At 59.5% G+C, this 18,165-nt stretch overlaps 2 protein-coding genes across 10 annotated transcripts in view; both read left to right on the forward strand.

The window, feature by feature from the left end:
- The window catches only part of DTX2 (deltex E3 ubiquitin ligase 2), a 33,741-nt gene extending 32,041 nt beyond the window's left edge, over positions 1 to 1,700 (forward strand). For all 5 annotated transcript variants that reach the window (XM_082430707.1, XM_082430708.1, XM_082430706.1 and 2 more), the window contains 2 exons: positions 421 to 510; positions 1,157 to 1,700. In XM_082430707.1, coding sequence (XP_082286833.1) covers positions 421 to 510; positions 1,157 to 1,384 — 318 coding nt within the window. In that variant the 3' untranslated portion in view covers positions 1,385 to 1,700. The remainder of the gene's footprint in view (positions 1 to 420; positions 511 to 1,156) is intronic.
- Positions 1,701 to 1,920: 220 nt separating this feature from the next.
- Positions 1,921 to 13,057, forward strand: UPK3B (uroplakin 3B). 5 transcript variants are annotated; one of them, XM_082430901.1, is made up of 7 exons: positions 1,921 to 2,070; positions 2,175 to 2,227; positions 5,050 to 5,199; positions 5,433 to 5,670; positions 6,885 to 6,964; positions 7,737 to 7,866; positions 8,338 to 13,057. In XM_082430901.1, the coding sequence occupies exons 1-7, from the start codon at positions 2,039 to 2,041 to the stop codon at positions 8,495 to 8,497; spliced, it is 843 nt and encodes a 280-aa protein (XP_082287027.1). In that variant the 5' UTR covers positions 1,921 to 2,038; the 3' UTR covers positions 8,498 to 13,057. The 5 variants fall into 5 exon arrangements, with proteins under 5 accessions (XP_082287027.1, XP_082287025.1, XP_082287024.1 ...); XM_082430899.1 differs by lacking the exon at positions 2,175 to 2,227 and adding an exon at positions 4,688 to 4,899; XM_082430898.1 differs by lacking the exon at positions 2,175 to 2,227 and having other exon boundaries at positions 4,688 to 5,199.
- Positions 13,058 to 18,165: the final 5,108 nt, after the last annotated feature.

Below are 18,165 nucleotides of genomic sequence, written 5' to 3' on the forward strand. Positions count from 1 at the left end.
CCCCGCTCCGGCCACTTCTAGAGCGAGAGTGGAGGGGCTGTGTGCCCAAGTGAGGGTGTCAGGCGGCGGGCCCTGCCCTCCGGTCCTGAGAGCCCAGTGCCCAGAGGGCCACCAGCGAAGCAGGTGCTTCCGTCCCAGCCTCTAAGGGGTCTGGGCTCTTCAGGGAAGTGGAGGGAGTTAGCCGAAGTGTCTGATGCCAGGCTGAGTGGCCCGGGCTCAGGGAGGGCAGTCGTGGGTGGGCGCCGTGTTCACGGCGGGTCTTCAGAGCGAGATGTGAGATGGCAGTTGATTTGGTCGCTCGAGCGCAGCAGTATCCCCACCTGGAAGGCGAAGGGGTGAGGCTGGGCTCCCGTGTCTGAGCCCCTCTGCAGCCAGAGGGCCCCTCGGCTCCCACTCCCGGCGTCTGTGTGCCTCCTGCAGGGCCCGGAACACCCCAACCCTGGAAAGCCGTTCACCGCCAGAGGGTTTCCCCGCCAGTGCTACCTTCCGGACAACGCCCAGGGCCGCAAGGTGAAGGCCCGGCTGACGCCCCTGGGAGTGGCCCCCCTTCCCCCCGGCTGGCAGCTCTGGGCCCAGCTGTCTGTGTGCAGTGGGAGGCGGTAGGGTGGGGAGGGCCCAGCTCGGCGGCCACACCAGATCTGTCTCTGCTCACCTTCTTACTGCGACAGGGAGAGGGGGACGAGGCCTGGGGGCCGGCTGGGGTGTGGGCCACCCCTTCCCGGGGACCTGCTGTGGGTCAGGCGTCCCAGGTGCCCGGGGTCCAGGGAGAGACGAGCTGACCTCACAGGTGCTCCAGTGGGAGGACGGGATGGGGAGGCACTGGGGCCGCTCTACCCTGGGTCGGGGGGGCGGCCTGCAGAGCCACCTCTGCACTGAGACCTGAGTTGGGACTTCCCAGCTCTCCGAAGGCTGGGGAATAGTGTGCCAGACAGACAGAACAGCCGGTGTGGTGGCTTTGGGGTGGGGACAGCTCCGAGGGTGTGAAGAGGCTTAGGGAGGTGAGGGGGTGTCAGGTGGGTGTCTGCTCTCCAGGCCAGCCCCAGGAGCTGGGGTTTGTTCTGAGCGCTTGTTCACGGCCTTCTTCTTCCCCCCTCCCCGCCATTCCCTCCCCTTCCCCCTCTTCCTGCCTCCCCACCATCCGCTCCCCCTTGGGCAGGTCCTGGAGCTGCTGAAGGTGGCCTGGAAGAGGCGACTTATCTTCACAGTAGGGACGTCCAGCACCACGGGGGAGACCGACACGGTGGTGTGGAACGAGATTCACCACAAGACAGAGATGGACCGCAACGTGACAGGCCACGGCTACCCCGACCCCAACTACCTGGAGAACGTGCTGGCCGAGCTGGCCGCCCAGGGGGTGACTGAGGACTGCCTGGGGCAGCAGTGACCTGGGGCGCAGGCGTGCTCCCCCCGAGCCCAGGCCACTCCTGCCTGCCTGGCCCCGTCCCCCGTCCCCACCAGGCCCGGGTCTGCGTGGGAACTGGGCGAGCCTGGGAGTCATACTTGGGAGGGCTTCGGATGCAGCTACCTCAGTGCGTGGGCCCCTCCATCCTTGGTGGGCCGCGTTGGGCCCTCGGTGCCGGGGGCCCTGCAGGGGGTGAGGAGAGACTGCCTGCTGCGCCCCCAGCCAGGGGCGGGCCTGGGTCTGGGTCAGCTTCTCATACCTCAGATGTTCTGTTTGCAATAAATGCCCTATAGCCAAAGTCAGCGGGCCCTGGTGGGTTTCTCAGTGGAGAGGCTGCGTGTGTGTGCACGTGTGTATGTGTGTGTGTGTAAAATCTGATGTGTGAAGGCCAGCACACACGTCCTGCTGCGTCAGAACAGGAAGGGGCCTTACAGGCTGCCCATCCAACCCCCTAAATGAAGAAACCGAGGCTGCAGTGAGGCCAGGAGCTGCAGGAGCTGCCCTGAGCTGCAGGAGCTGCCCTGAGCTGCTCCCCGGGCCCCGCCCCCGTTCTCCTTGCAGTGCGCAGTCCAGCAGTTCCGCCAGGGCCCCTCCCGTTTCCTTCCCCAGGGTTCTGGCTTTCTAAGCGCTGCTCACATGGGCCAGGTGCTGCTGTCTTCATTTTACAGGTGAGGAAACAGGTTCAAGGGTACAGTGACTAGCGGTAGAGCCGGGACTGGAATCCCGGACAGGATTGTTCTGACCCCATCCTCAGAGCTCTCATCCTTCCCAGCCTTCTTAGAAGGAGGATCCAGTACTCGCAGGCTTGCTGTCTGCCTGGCGGGGGTGAGTGTGGCCTGGGGCTGAAGAGACACACACCCGAGTGACGGTAACGGATGTGGGGGCGGCGGTCTGCTTTCACAAGCCCTTCTCTTCATAAGAAAAGGACTGGAATTCTACGTTAGGACGCGCTGGTACAAAGATGAATATATGTTAGAGCATTTTCTTTCATCTAGAAGTTCCTTTTTTTTTTTTTCTTTCTGATTTTAAAAGAAATTAAAGCATTTTTGTGGACTCCTAGCAGTATCGTGGGCCCTGGGCACTGTGTCCACTGCCTCGTGGAGAAGTTGGCTGGGGAGGACAGGGAGGCCTCCATAGAGAAGCTGGACCCCAATCCTGTTTGGTTCCACGGTGAGACTCACTCCACTGCTCACAGGGCACAGGAGTTGGGTGGGCACCTGAGTGCCGCCCCCATGCTCGGCTCCCACCATTACAGCACAGTGAGAGTCAGAATCGGAGAAAATGTTCGCAAATCTTACGCCTGATAGGGGTCTCGTATCCAAAAAATATCAAGAACTCTTACAACTCAACAATAAAAAGACAGATCCCCAATTTTTAAAAAATGGGCAAAGGACTTGAATAGACATTTCTCTGAAAAAGATATACAGATGGCTGACAAGCACATGAAAAATGCTCAACGTCATTAGGGAAACGCAAATGATACCACTTCATACCCATTAGGGTGGTTATTATTAAAAAAAAGCAGGGAATAAATATTGGTGAGGATGTGGAGAAATTGGAACCCTCATCCACAGCCGGTGGGAATGTAAAATGTAGCCACTTTGCAAAACAGCTGGGCAGTACCTCAAAAAGCAGTTACGATATGACTCCGCAATTAAAACTACCAGGTAAATTTCCAAGAACTGAAAACATGTCCACGGTAACACTCATAATAGCCAAAAAGTGGGAGCAACCCAAATGTCCATCAGCTGATGCACGGATAAACAAAATGTGATGTATCCATGCAACGGAATGCTATTCAGCCAGAAAAAAGAATGAACTGTTAACACATACAACATGGATGAGCCTTGAAAACATTATGCCAAGTGAAAGAAGTCAGACAGAAAAGGATGCACTGTGTGATTCACTTTATATGAAATATCCAGAAGAGGCAAATCCAGAGAGACAGAAAGTACCTTAGTGGTTGTCAGGGGGAGGGGGAATTGGGAGTGACTGTTTTAATGGGTACAGTGTTTCCTTTTGGGGTGGTGAAAAGGTTCTGGAATCTGGTGATTTATGGCCAGTGAAGTTTAAGAGGAGGTCTACAGGGGCTTCTAGGAAAGCTTATGTTTTTCTGATAAAAGAGATAGATTGGATAACACCTCCCTGCCCCTCCCTTCTTCCTACTTTGATTGAGGATATGATGCCTGGAGCCACAGCAGCCATCTTGCTCCAATGAGAAAAAGGCCAAGAGAATCTCAGACACATTGACCCTATCGTCATTTGATCAAGCCCATGCCAGCAGCTGTCCTCCTCCAGGATTCTTGTAAATAAAAATAAATCCCTCCTTGTTTAAGCAAAACAAAAACAACCCCTCCCCCAAAATACCAAAAGCCCCAGAAAACAAAAACCACTGAACTGTACATTTTAAAATGACATCTTATGGTATGTGAATTATATCTCAATTTTTAAAACATAGGGAATTGCCTGGCAGTCCAGTGGTTAGGACTCCACACTTTCACTGCCGAGGGCCTGGGTTCAGTCCCCGCTCGGGCGGGGAACTAAGATCCCACAGGCCGTGTGGCACAGCCAAAAAAAAAAAAAAAATTTAAATTTTTAAAAAATAAATAATTAAAATTAAAAACATACATATATAGTGAGAACCCATGGGAGTAATGTAAGTAGGGCAGGGGTCCCCAACCCCCAGGCCGCAGACCGGTACCCGTCTGTGGAAAAATTGTCTTCCACGAAACCGGTCCCTGGTGCCAAAAAGGTTGGGGACCGCTGAAGTACGGGACTTGCCGGCTGTCAAGGGCTCTACAATCCTTTCTCTGAGTCCATGTGATTCCTTTGGACAATGGAACTGAGGAGTGAGGGAGGATGTGGCCTCGGGGAGGAAGGGCAGGGTGCAGCAATGGTGGCATGGCCAGGGGCGGTGATGGGGCTGGAGCCAGACAGGTTGGGGCTGCCCACTTCCTTCCCTGGGTGGGGATGGAAGGCCAGAGGGAGGCTCCTGGCACCTGGGGTGCAGGAATCTCTGGCATGTGGCCCTGAGCCCATGTTTCCAGAGATCAGCCCTCCTCCCCAGGGCTGGGAGGCTGGGTGGGACCCAAATTCAAGACATGGGCCTCTGGGGTGACCTGGCCTGCATCTTGGGGGTCCAATGACCTCTCTCCCTGAGCTCCAGCGGCCCTGCTCCTGCCCTCCTAACTGGCCCTGGCCTGCCCCACACCGGAGCCCTGCCCAGCACCCTCCCTGTGGTGGGCTGGGCTGGGAGGAGGAGTGAGGGTGCACTTACATTTTCAGGTCTTTCAAGCCCTCAGCCAGCGGCCAGCGGGGCAGCCTGACTAACCAGCTCCTCCAGGCCCACGCTGTTGGGGGAGGGGGCGAGGCCGGAGCCCCAGGCTGTGGGTGCGCAGGTGCTCTGCAGGCCATCATGGGGCTCCCCTGGAGGCAGCTGCACCCTTGGCTGCTGCTCCTCGTGGTGCTGGTGTGGCCCCAGCCCTGCGTGAGCCTGGGTGAGTGGGGGTCCCGGGATGGGTGCCCCTGGCCAGATCCAAGGGGCTGGGGCACCTGCTGGGACCCTGGGAGCCCGCCCCCTCCGATTGGGAGAGGCAGCCCCAGGGGCAGTGGGCCCTGGACCCTCACCCCTATCTCCACGGCCACAGAGCTCGTCCCCTACACGCCACAGATAACAGCCTGGGACCTGGAAGGGAAGGTCACAGCCACCACGTTTTCCCTGGAGCAGCCGCGCTGTGTCCTGGAAGGGCATGCCAGTGCTGCCAGCACCGTCTGGCTGGTGGTGGCCTTCAGCAACGGTATGTCCTGGTGCAGGTCTGGGGCTGAGGAGAGCTGCAGGGGCCCTGGGAGCCCCTCACAACCGGGTGTGGATTGGGAGTTTGGGCTTTATCTAGAGGGCGCTCTGACGGGTGACAAAGTCTCATGTGAGGCATGGAGGGCCAGGGCTGGAGGCCTTGGACCCAGCCAGGGGCTATGGCGAGGTCCGGTCTGCTCCTCCCCTCCAGCCCCAATCTGTCCCTCACTCCTGCAGCCTCCAGGGACTTCCAGAACCCCCAGACACTGGCTGAGATCCCAGCCTCCCCGAGGCTGCTGACGGATGGCCACTACATGACGCTGCCCCTGACCCTGGACCAGCTGCCCTGTGAGGACCCAGTGGATGGCAGGGGGGGCGCCCTGGTGCTTAGGGTGGGCAATGACGCCGGCTGCCTTGCTGACCTCCAGCAGCCACGCTACTGCAACGCCCCCCTCCCCGGCCCTGGACCTTACAGGTGGGTCACCCAACCTGGACCTTGGAAGAGGACTGTGCTGGGAGAGGAGGGGTTTTGGGGACCAGGGCTGCCCCCGACCCCAGCCTCTCCCCAGGCCTCTGTCCTGGCCCTGCCCCTTCCTGGCTGCAGGCGGAGCAAGCCCCTCCCCTTCACAAGCCTGGGTTTCTTCCTCTGTGGGGTCCGACCAGCTGGGGGGGGCAGACAGAATGTGGCCCTTCCAGGAGGCCCACGAGGAGGAGGTGGGCATCGCAGAGCTGGTGGGGTGGGGGGGTGGGGAGGAGTCTGCAGGCCCCACAATGGGGGAGGGGAATGCTGCAGGGCCCACCGTCCCTCCCACAGGTAGATCTGGCGGGAGACTAAGCCTGGGGCTGAGGGTGGAGCCGGGGTGGGAGAGCAGGTGTCAGACCAGGGGACAAGGCCAGAGGTCCTCAGGGAGACCCAGTGCGGCTGGGGGAACCGGCAGGGGGCGCAGGGAAGGTGGGGCGGGGCGTAGGCTCCACCCACGCCTCCCTCTCCCTCTCACCCAGCCCGGCCAGGTCCCCCTCCCCCTCCCCGTGGCCACTCCCTGGCGCGGCCTCCAGTTACACTTGCCGCCGCATCCCTACGGCCACTGGAGCCGTCCCGTCAGTGCCAGCCTGCCTGCGTTCTTCGCGGCTCGGAAACCTTCCAGAGCTCCGCCCCCCACCTGCGGACAAAGATACAACCCAGGCTTCGCACGGCTCCCGGTGCCCCCGAGCTCAGCCTGCCCCCTCCCGTGATCCTGGGCTCCGAGTGCGCCCTGATCACAGCCTTCTCTCCCTGGCCTTTGCCTGGGGTGCCCGCTCTTATAGGGGGGCCTTCCAAGGCCTCACAGACTCCTCACAGCCAGCAGTTCTCTGGGAGGCCAGGCCCCCCACGCGCCCCGCTGAGCCACCCTGAGGCACCCTGCATGTGACACTTAGTAATCGGGGCCACCTAAACCAGATAGGGTGTCTGGAGAGCGACGGTTCAGATGGTTTGGGGCTGCTGGCAGAGGTCACTGTGGCCAGAGAGATCTCAGGGGGTTCTTAGAGCAGGGCCAGGCTTCGGCCGGTGCTGATGGGCCCCACCCTCCCCTACACATGGAAAGGCCCACAGCCTAGCCAGCCAGCAACAGCTGCCTGGGGCCTGGCCAAGGTGGGTGCCTCGCCCAGGGCAGTCGAGGCTCGGAGCCTCACCCTTCCTCCTCCCTCCAGGGTGAAGTTCCTCCTGATGGACTCCAAGGGCTCACCCCAGGCCCAGACGAGGTGGTCCGACCCCATCACTCTCCGCCAAGGTAGCGCTGGGGGAGGGGCGCTCCAGCTCCAGTCTGCCCCGTGTGGACTGGCCGCCCTCTCCACCGTGGTCGTGCTCAGCCGGCCCCTCCCCCTGCTGCTGTGGGACTGGGGGCTCAGAGGCAGCCCCCCCCAATACAGAACCTCGTGCTAGAGGCTGGGGCACCGGCTCTGTCCACCCCGAAATGTTTGCCAACCCTCGGGTGCCCCGGGCCCCAGCCCCGTCATAGACAGAATCAGTCTTCCCCTCCTTCAGGGAGCCAACCCTGTGCCCAGCACTGCCGGGTGGAGGGGAAGGGCCAGGGCAAGAAGGAGGCTGGAGTCGATCAGGGCCATGGGTCCCGGGAGGCCTCCCTCAGCAGAGCCCTAAGGAAACTAAACGTGAAAGGCTGGAGTGTCCCACGTGTGGGCGCCTGGGGGATGGGCTGAGAGGCCGGGCTGGTGGTGTTGGTGGGTCTTGTCATGTGAGGGTCTTGAATGCCAGGCTCCAGGAGCAGGGCAGTCCTGAGCTCTGCTGCCACTCTGCCTGCCACAGGCGGGGCAGTGGGCAGGCACATTGGAGGGAACAGCCCAGAAGGTGAGACCAAGGCAGAGGCTGGAGCGATGGGTGGTGGTCCAGGCTGGCAGAGCACAGATGCCCAGCTGAGAGGGACAGATGGATGGGCTCAGGAGCCTGGCTGGGGATGTAAGGCAGTCAGCCTTGGGTGTGAGCATGGTGGGGAGGTGACCGCCCTGGGGTCCAGGGGCAGCCTCTGAGAGCCACTGTGTGTGCAGGGAAGTCCCCAGGCTCCATTGACACGTGGCCAGGGCGGCGAAGTGGGGACATGATCGTCATCACCTCCATCCTCTCCTCTCTGGCCGGCCTTCTGCTCCTGGCCTTCCTGGCAGCCTCCAGCGTGCGCTTGTGAGTGGTGACACCCTCGAGGGCCCCTCTCTCACCCTGAACCCCTTCCCTCTCACTGGTCCCAGCACCTGGAAGCCCTCCATGAGCCCTGTGGTTCTGAGGTGGGCAGTGCCCCTTCCAGGGATGTGCAGGGAATTCCCCGCCCCCCCCCCCAAATATCTCTCACCTCGGAGGTCAGGGAGGTGGTCCAGCACCTCCTCTGACAACAGGTTCAGAGAAGGGGCCACCTCGTTCTGCCCGGGCCCTTCTCCTCCCTGACCTTGTTTTCTCTCCAATGAGCCCTCTATCATTTCAGCGAACTGACACCCAGGTAGTCAGGGTGGCCACCTGGAGGAGGCAAACCTCCAGCTGGCTCTACAAAGGAGGAAAGGGAGATCAGAGGCTGCAGGGGGAGGGCTCTGGGAGTGGGGAGCCCGGCAGCCCACTCCACCCAGCAGGGAGACAGCTGCGCCTCTTCCTCTCCCCATCCAGCTCCAGCCTGTGGTGGCCGGAGGAGGCCCCAGAGCAGCTGCGAATCGGCTCCTTCATGGGGACGCGCTACATGACCCACCACATCCCACCCAGCGAGGCTGCCACGCTGCCTGTGGGCTGCGAGCCTGGCCTGGAACCCCTCCCCAGCCTCAGCCCCTAGCCTGGCCCATACGGCTGGGGCTGGGGCTGTGGGGGACCTGCACCCATGTGCCCCTCCCCCATCGCACCTCCCCACCCTGCCTGAAATCCCACCACTAGCAGCCCTGCCTTGGGCTTTCCCAGTTCCCCCGCTCCAGGCAGTGAAGTTGCACTCAGGGGAGGGCTGTGGTCAGCCTGGGCATCCAGCCTCCGCCGCCATCTGCCTCTGTTCTGCCTGCCTCGAGCGAGGCTGGAAGGTGACGTGGAGAGACTGCCCTGACAGGAAGCTTCCAGGCCCCAGGAGGAGGCCTGCAGGGGGCCTTGTCTGCCCTGTGCAGGGAGCTGGGCTGGGCCCATCCTGGGGTATATGAGGCCTCCCTCTGTCCCTCTGTCCCATCCACCAGCGGCTGGGGCTGCAGTGGAGCCTTTAGAGGTTCTTCCATTGTCCCTGGACGGGGGCCCTTTCTGAGGGTGGCACTCACCAGCTGTAAGGTCTGACAGTGTAGACACATGTTGACTTTCCGGCCACCACTCCTAACCCCCTTGCACACGCAGATGGCTCATACACTTATCCACTCACTCTCACGCCGCAAACATTTATTGAGCTCCTGCTGCATGCCCTGCACAGTGTCAGACATGGGCCCTCACGCAGAGCCCGGTGCTGTTCTTGGGCGCTCACTCACTGCTCTGAGCCTCAGATGACCACGTGTCCTGATGTGACCTGTCACTATTGGGAGGCTATCACTCCCTCACATTGTCACATACCCTCGGGCTCACACTCCTCAGACGATCACCCCAATGGACTCTCTGGGGTCCGCGAGCCCCCATCACCCAGGAGGATACACTTAACTCAGCAGCGTCCGTCCGCCCGCCCGCCCGCAAGGCCGGTGTTCCCACTATGGCCGCAAGGGGGCGCCAGTTTACCGCAGCCGCAGGGTCCCGCGCGTGCGCACTCCTCTGAACTGCAGCGAGTCCCGCCGCGTGACCTGATGTCGTAGAGCTACCGCCACTCCGGAGGGTCTCTGGAGGTCAGGGCTCCAGGTCCCACCTCGGCCAAGCCAGAGGGATGAGCAGTCATGCTCTCGCTTGAGGATCTACGATGTATCGTCCAATCCGCACAGCCGCCACCGTTTTCTGGATGGAAAAACTGAGGCTCAGTACCCTCCCCGCCGCGCCCTGTCCACTGTCACCGCACCCCGTGTCCCTGGACCCGCTCCCGGCCCCTCTAGTCTGACCGCGGCTCCCAGCAGGCAGGCCCCCCGAGGAGGGTGCCCAGCGGTGGCCAGCGGGGGGGGCCCCTGCTTTTTGGAGATGAATAAACGCAGTCTGGCTCCTCCATCCTAGTAGTGCCTGTGCTGGTTCTGGAAGAGGAGAATTTACACGCGGGGCCCAGCCTGGCCTTGCTCTGTCCAGCCTGGCCCCGACACCAGACCCGGGGCTGCCCTGAGCCTATGCCCTTGATTGCCAGCCCTAACTATACATTGAGGGTGCCCCATCTCCTGATGGGCCCAGGGAAACCCACCCACAGTGGAGGGCAGGGCCAGGAAGCCTCCCACTGACGCAGGTGGATTTAGCAGTGCTCCCTCCCAAGCAAACACTTTAGGGGGTTCTACTTTGAAAACCCATGCACCCCTGGTCCCTTGTGGTCTCTCTCCCACCCTGCCCTCATCCCCACCAGCCACAAGACCCGCTCTAGGTGCAGACAGAAGCAGATTCAGATGCAGTCAGGAGCTCAGGCCCTGGTGTCCTGGGTGACACCTGGCCATGGAAACCAGCCCCTTCAGGCAGCCACTTTTGAAATTCTGCTACTGTAGAGCCCAGGACCCTCTTGGATTCTTGGAATTGGAGGACGGTTAAAAGTGCCCTCCCCAGCACCAGCTACCCCCAGAGGAGCCAGTCTCACACTGTCCTGCCCAGGCCTGGCTCCAACACCAGACAGGGAGGCCCTTGAGGCCCAGGATGCCCAGCTTGGGGCCTGCCCAGGAGGGATATGGTGGGGAGGAAGAGGGGTCCACTGGTGTTTGCTGAGTAAAAAAATGAACAAATCCTCCCAAAGCTGGAGGACCAGCCAGGAGCAGGAATTGCCCCAGGCTCTTTCATGTCCCAGGGTCCTTTTGTGGCTTGTTCTTAGTGCCAGAATCTGTGTGGGTCCCAGGAGCTGCGACGTCCTGTGCATGCCTGGGGCTGCCCCTCACTTCTGAACAGCATCTTCAAACCCTCTGAGGAGCTGCTGTCACCCCATCGGGGCCACTGGGGCTTAACCGTGGAGAGAGGCTCTGAACAGACATTGCAACATGGTGAGTGAAGACTGGGCAGGGGAGCCCAGGGGAGGCAACTGACCCCACCTGATGGGCAAGGGGACTTCCTAGGGCTGAGATGAGTCTCAGGAGGCAAATGCAAGTCAGTCAAGTCAGAGGAAAGAAGGAGAGAGGAAGAGAGGGTGCGACTCAGGGAGATCAGGTGTAAATGGTCTTGCCCTGCGGTGGCACGGATGGTGCCCGGGGCCGTGGCAGCATGGACTGGGGGCCAGGAGGCCAGTAAGAGGGAGGGTGACCTCCAGGCAGATGGAATCAGCCCTGACCCAGCTGGGGCAGACGAAGCAGGTTGGAGGGGAAGAATTGAATTCTAGAAATATTCAGGAGGTGGCTGGAGGAATCAGGCACTTCTTAGACTTGGGGGATAAGCCAAAAGGAGAGGCTGTGCTCGGGTTTTTTGTTTTTTTTTTTAAATAAATTTATTATTTATTTATTTATTTATTTTTGGCTGCGTTGGGTCTTCGTTGCTGTGCCTAGGCTTTCTCTAGTTGCGACGAGCGGGGGCTACTCTTCGTTGCGGTGAGCGGGCTTCTCATTGCGGTGTCTTTTCTTGCTGCAGAGCACGGGCTTTAGGTGCGCGGACTTCAGTAGTTGTGGCACTCGGGCTCAGTAGTTGTGGCGCGCGGGCTTAGTCGCTCCACAGCATGTGGGATCTTCCCGGACCAGGGCTCGAACCCGTGTCCCTGGTGTTGGCAGGCGAATTCTTAACCACTGTGCCACCAAGGAAGTCCCTGTGCTTGGGTTTCTGATGTGGGGATGGGTATGAATGCAAAATGGGGCCCTTTATGTTCTGAAAGTGGTTCTATCACCCCAGCTTTAGAGCAGATCCCCAGAAAAGGGGGTTCTGGGAACGTCATCTTAGGTCGGTGAATCCACAAATACACTGACAAATTGTTTTTGTTTAAATTAATTAATTTTATTTGTTTATTTGTTTGTTGTTCCGCAGCATGTGGGATCTTCCCAGACCAGGGCTTGAACCTGTGTCCCTGCAGTGGCAGGCGGATTCTTAACCACTGCGCCACCAGGGAAGTCCACAAATTGTTAATATTTTACAAAGATGGAAGCCAACACTGGTCAGCGGGAGGCCACCCTGTGAGCCTGCCCAGCTGTGGGCATGCTGCCCCAGGGCTGTGCTGACAGGCGTGCCCAGGCGCCACAGAGTCCACACGGAGAAGGGGTGGCTGGCGGGACCGGTCATCGCCAACACAGGCACCGTCACGCTGGACCCCGGGGAGCCGTGCCAGGCAGGGCCTCTGCCTCAGAGAGGGTCATGAGCCAGACGCCAGCCCGGCGAGGGTCTGCTCGTGACAGCCTTGAGCAGGGCGCATAGTGAGAACTACTTTGTGGAGAATTTTTCATTAAATGATGTTTTAAATTTTCTCCAGGGCTGTATTTGGGGAAGTGCCTCCAAATCCATTGGCCCATAACATAATGGCTCAGTTGTTAAAAACAAGTTCATTGTTAAAAAGGAATAAAACAGCAATGGTTGTGGGGGGCGATGACTCGCAAATGACTCATCAGGCCAGAAATCAAAGGAATCAGGATGACAGCAGGTGGAAACCAGGCAACAGGGCAGCACCCCTCCCTCCCTCTCACCCTCTGGGCTCACTTTATTCCTCTGTATCTCTGAACCACCCGTTTCACTCCATCATCCCTGCAATCCCCAGGCCGGCCACCCTGGTCTCTTGCCAGAGTGTCAGCAGCTGCCCCTTTGCTGGTCTCCCCATACCAGCATTCGTGATCCCCACCCCCATTCTCCTCCCAGCATCCAGAGGGACCAGATTATACACCTAATGGTGTCACACCCTTGCTCACAACTCTCAGAGAGATTTCCTGCTGCAAGAACAGAATCCAGATTCATCACCTCAGTCCTGAGGCCCCATGATCCATCCCTTGATGCCTGAATTCATGCCACACACACCCTCCGTTAGCCCCCGTGCCACAGGGCCTTTGCACTTGCTTTTCCCTCAATGTAGACCATTCTTCCACTTTGCTCCCCTTCCTCTAGATCATTCTTCAGCTTCACTGTCGCTTCTTCAAGGAAGCCCCTCCTGACTCTCTCAGCTCTCCTAGAGCTGTGTTCTTTTCTTCCTCAGCACGTTTTCTTTCCATTTTGTAATTAGACATTTAAAACAGTGAGCTTTTGCGTCTCCTCCACTGAACTGTAAACTCCAGGAGGGCAGGGATCACGTCTGCTTTGCTCACCAGGGCACTCCTACAGCTAGCACAGTGCCCGGCTCCCAGTAGTTGCTTAATAAATATTTGTTGCCTGAATGCTTTATAAAAGGCGTCTTCACACCGACCGCAATCAGCTGGCCAGGGCACCTGCTTCTTTGTCTGGTGCGGGTGCATGACCGGTGGGTACCCTGGCTGCCCAGGAGCCTGGCACGTCCCACCCTCTGGCTGCTACAGTGGGAGGTGCAGACTCAGGCTCCGCCACAGGTGGGGTTCCTGGGTGGGGTGAGGGGGCCGAGTCCGTGCAGAGAAGAGACACCTTTCTGGGATTCTTACGAAGACATCATATGGCTAGCGCTGGCCGGGGGACATGGCAGCAAGAAAGCCATGTCCCCGACATAATAAGGGTGTTGCAGGAGCTGGGCAGTCAGAATGGCAATCATCTATCATGCCCAGGAAGGTGGCCAGTCCCCAGGCACTGGGGGAGCACAATTTCATTTCATGCTGGCGGTTTTTCGGAGCCTTGCTGGGGTTTGTGATGATCTGCCTTCTAGGAAGGGCCCCAGGGCCAGTGTCACAGCCTTAGGGGCTGTTCATTGCTGCCTCTTCAGGATGGCGACTCAAGAACCCTGTGCAGAGCTCGGCCTCTCTCTACTGTCCGCAGGAGGAAGCTGGAGGGCGTAGAGGGCACGTCCAGCTCCTGGCCAGCCCAGCCCAGCCCAGGAAGCCGCCAGGCCAGTGGTAGAGGGCAGGGCGGGCACCACCTTCTCGGGAGGGGCCAGCATGAAACAGGAGCAGAGGGACACAGCCACACCTCACTGCTCACTCTGCAACCTGGCCGCCCCACCGTGTCCCCACGGAGGTGGGGAGGGGGAAGAGAGGTGTCGGAGTGGAGGAGGGAGGGGGCAGCTGCTGGGCAGGACAACAGACCCAGAGACCCAGCCCAGAGACCCTCCAGGCCACAGAGAGGGCTCCCATCCGGTCCCTGTCCTTAGAGAGTGTCCCACTCACGGAGGGGCGGGGGGTGGGGGGAGGGGGGAGGCACACACCCTGTTATACACAGAACCGTGTTCCTCACAATTCCTATGTCGAAGCCCTAACCCCCAGTGCCTCAGAATGTGACTGTATTTGGAGAGAGGGTCTTTAAAGGGGTAACGAAGTTAAGTGGTAATTAAGTAAGTTCTTGAGGGTGGGATGTAATCCGGTCTGACTGGTGTCCTTTTAAGAAGAGATTGGGACACAGAGACACCAGGGGTGCTGCAGGGGACAGACCGTGTGAAGAGGCAGCAAGAGGGCGGCCGTCTGCCAGCCAAGGAGAGAGGCCCCAGAAGAAACCAACACTGCTGACGTGATCTTGGCCTTCCAGCCTCCAGAACTGTGAGGAAGTGTTGTTTGAGCAGCCTGGTCTGGGGCACTTTGCCCCGGCGGCTGGAGCAGGCTGATCCACCCACCCACCATCCCGGTGTTGTGGACGTGAGCGGTGACGGAGGCGGAGTGCACCGGGCAGGGGTCAGTGACGAGAGCTGACAGGCAGCAGGAACAGCGTGTGCAGAGGCTTGGAGGCAGGAAGGGCCTCACGCTGGCCCCTTGACCCAGCTTTCCGGGCCTCCTCCTCCCCTCCCTGTGGAGAAGCCAGAGGCCACTGCAGCCGCGTCCTGGCCCTCCCTTTTCGGCCTCCACCACTGGTCCCAGCCTGGACACCCCTGACTCCTAGGGACAGAGCCCGGGAGTGAGACAGGAGCCCAGGGCTACCCCCACCCTTTATGCCTCAACTGCTGGATGAGCCTCGCAGGCAGCCCTGCCCCCCTCCGCTGGCCTCAGTTTCCCCTCCCCTGTAAGATGAGTGACGCTCTCTAAGCAGTTTGGGCTCAGACACTCCAGTCCCCACCTCCCTGAAACCCCACTCCCTGTGGGTGACACAGGCTGGAGTTATCCACGGGAAGAATGTGTTGCCCTTGACAACCATTCTTCCTCCCCTGAGGGACAGAGAGGAATGTCCCATTAATCATCCTGGCCTCTCCCTCCCCGTCTTCAGTCCTCCACCCCCGCTCCCCGCTCCCCGCTCCCCGGTGGAGGGTGGAGGTGGCCCAAAGTCTCCTCGAGTGTTTCGTGGAAGCTCCGGGCTCAGCTTTGCCCTCCAATCCCTGTGCCTGGAGCCCTGTCCTTGTCGGAGCCCCGACTCCATGAGGCCAGGGCAATGGGAGAGCCCCCAGGGCAGGGGTGGGATGGGGCTGGGGGTACGGGGATGGGCAGGAGGGGTGGGGGGCTGAGAGTGGGCTCAGGTCATCAGACATCTCTGGGTGCCTCTTCTGCATAGGGTCCTCTGCAGGGCGGAGTTGGGGGCGCAGACAAAACCAGGCACAGAAAGTACAGGGTAGGGAACAGGATCTGTGATGGGGAACAAGGCAGTGGTGGGACCCAAGGGCAGCATCCGGCCCAGCCTGGGGAGGTGTGGAGGCACCAGGGGGACTTCCTGGAGGAGGTGGCATCTGAGCTGGTGACTTCATTGAGGATGGAAGGGAGGAAGGTAGGCAATCAGGGAAGGGAGGAGGAGGCCTGGAAAGCTGGGTCACGGCATCACAGTGGGGCTCAGCTGGCTGGAATGAGGTGGGTGTGGAGCCGGGGGGGTTAAGAGGGAGGAGGCGAGGCCTGGGGTAATCGTGGAGGGCCCTGAACACCACCCGAGGATCTGGTCTAAGGGAGGGGGAGCAGACTGGGTTTTGGGAAGGCCTTCAGTGGTCAGAGTGGAGTGAGCGGCAGGGAGAGGTGAGCCCTGGGCAGAACAGGGAGGTTACCTGAGCTGGGCCTTGGGGGACAATGTCTCCATGAACGCCCCCTCACTGCTCCCAAGGTCAGGTGTGGGCACACTGGGGGTGCCTGGTAGGACTTGGGTTCCACCCTCTGTCCCCCAGTAGTACACTGCAGGCAGCGAGCAGCCCTGGCTGGCCTCAGCCACTGGGGCTCCAGGGCAGAGGGCTTCCAAGCTTCAGAAAAACTAAAGCGTGGAGGCTTCTTCTTGAGGGAGGCTTCCGTGCAGCCGGGGTTGGGGGCAGGGGGAATGAATTTAGAGAGGGTCCTCCTGCCACCACGCTTGTCTCTCCCCTGCACGACTGCAGCAGCTTCCTCACTGGGCGCTCCACAGCCCTTGCCCCCGTCTATTGGGTTGAATAGAGTCCCCCCAAATTCATGTCCATCTGGAACCCATGAATGTACCTTATCTGGAAATAGAGTCTTTGCAGTTAAGGTGGGATCATCCTGGGTTAGGGTGAGCCCTAAACCCAATACGACCGGGGTCCTTCTAAGAAGAGGGAGATCTGGCCACAGAGACAGACACACAGAGAGGAGAACAGTGTGTGAAGATGGAGGCAGAGACTTGAGTCATGCCAGGGGGCATCAAGGAAGGCCACGGCCATGAGAAACTAGAAGATGAAAGGGAGGGTTCTTCCCCAGAGACTTCAGAGGGAGCGTGGCCCTGTGACACCTTGATTTCAGACTTCTGGCCTCCAGAACCACGAGAGAATAATGTTGTTCTAAGTTACCCAGTTTGTGGTCCCTTATTACAACAGCCCCAGGAGACAAGTACCCCCCCACCCCCTCCCCCACCTCAGTCTGTTCTCCCCACAGCAGCCCGAGGCCTCCTAGCCACACCCTTCCTCTGCGCTATGCTGAGACTCACATCTCTCTGAAGGTCAAAGCCAGAGTCTGGACAGCGACCTACACGGCCCCACACCATCTGTGCTGCCCCCGGACCTTGAGGACCTCACCTCCTACCCCTTCCCTCTCTCCCTAGTTAATCCCCCAACCACACTGACCCCAGCAAACCCACTGCCATCAAGACGCTCCCTCCTCGGGGCCTACGTGGATTGTTCCAAGGATGGGCACTGGTATTTGCACCCTTCCCTGTTTGGACGCTGCACCTCCCACCAGGTGGCATCCCCTCCCCTCCCCTTGAACCTGGGCTGTCCTGGGGCTTGCTCTGGCCATAGGCTGGCTGCAGTAATGCTGTCTGATGTTCAGGCCTTGCCCTTGAGAGGCCTGCCAGCTTCCATTTTTGCCGTCTTGGGATTCTTGCTGCCATGTAAAGAAACTTAGTGTGGACCACTGAATGATGAGTGGCCTCATGGAAAGGAAAAGGGTGGGGGCAGAGGATGAGAGGAGGGGGAGGCCCGGCCAGCTCTCCGCTGCTCCAGCCACCCCACACACGTGAGTGAAGCCAAGCTCCCAGCTGGACGTAGCCGTATGAGCGACTCCATTGATACCATATGGAGCGGAAGAACCACCCAGCAGAGCCCGGTCTCCACCGACAGGATTCTGAGAGATGCTAAAGTGGTTACTGTTTTCATCCTCAGAGCTTTGGGGACATAGTTACAGAGCGACAGACAGCTGTCCTGGGGCTTCTGCACCAGCTGCTTCCTCTGCCAGGAGAGCACTTTCTCAGGCTCTCCCATGGTTCTCCCTCTCCTGGTTCATTCAGGCTCTGTTCATATGTCACCTTGTCAGGGTTCTGTGCTCTCCCTGCCTAAAACAGCCCCCACCTTCCATAATCCTCACCTCCCAGCTTTTGCTTCCTTGAAGCCTGTATCACTACCAGACACTCCATTATACTTGAATGTGTTTATTTACTCTCTGTCCCTCCCAACCAGGATGTCAGATTGTTTTTTGTTCCCTGAGGTTCCCCCAGAGCCTGGCACAGAGCAGGGGATCTATCATGGCCTGCTGGAGGAGTGCATAGATAAAGTGCCCAGCCCTAGCTTCTCCTCTGGAGCTTCTGCCCGCAGCCCGTGCCCACAGTGGTCCTGGCACATAGCAGGCCCTCAATAAACAGTGTGTCAGTTGCACTGAATGTAAGAACTGAAAAGGACTCAGCGTTCTGACCTTCAGCCACCCAGCATCCAGAGCAGGAAGGAATTGGTCCCAGGCTTACATGGATCAAGGAAGAGCCACGGTGGCTGCCTCTTGGCCCTAAATTGTGAGATTTCACTCCGAGGCGGCATTCTACCAAAAGAGCTTTCTGCTTTATGATTCTGGGTTTACGATGTTTTAACTAAACAGGAGAGGTGGTGAGCTGCCTGTCATGAGGGGTGTACAAGCAGACCTGGAAGGGGCTGGACCACTGTGCAGTAGAAAGATTCGGGGCAGGGTGGGGTCAGTGAACTGTAGGGTCTTTTCCCCTTGAAATTAGCACAGACGGGTGTCTGCT

The sequence above is a fragment of the Balaenoptera physalus genome, assembly GCF_965194825.1.
Source record: "Balaenoptera physalus genome assembly, chromosome: 16".
Taxonomy (NCBI): domain Eukaryota; kingdom Metazoa; phylum Chordata; class Mammalia; order Artiodactyla; family Balaenopteridae; genus Balaenoptera; species Balaenoptera physalus.

What these genes read in the sequence shown, in the direction of transcription:
- UPK3B (XM_082430898.1), top strand. Translation starts at nt 2,039, where the DNA reads ATGGGCCAGGTGCTGCTGTCTTCATTTTACAG. An exon ending in CCCCATCACTCTCCGCCAAG is followed by an intron (nt 6,965 to 7,736) that starts GTAGCGCTGGGG and finishes CTGTGTGTGCAG; the next exon opens with GGAAGTCCCCAGGCTCCATT. An exon ending in GCAGCCTCCAGCGTGCGCTT is followed by an intron (nt 7,867 to 8,337) that starts GTGAGTGGTGAC and finishes CTCCCCATCCAG; the next exon opens with CTCCAGCCTGTGGTGGCCGG.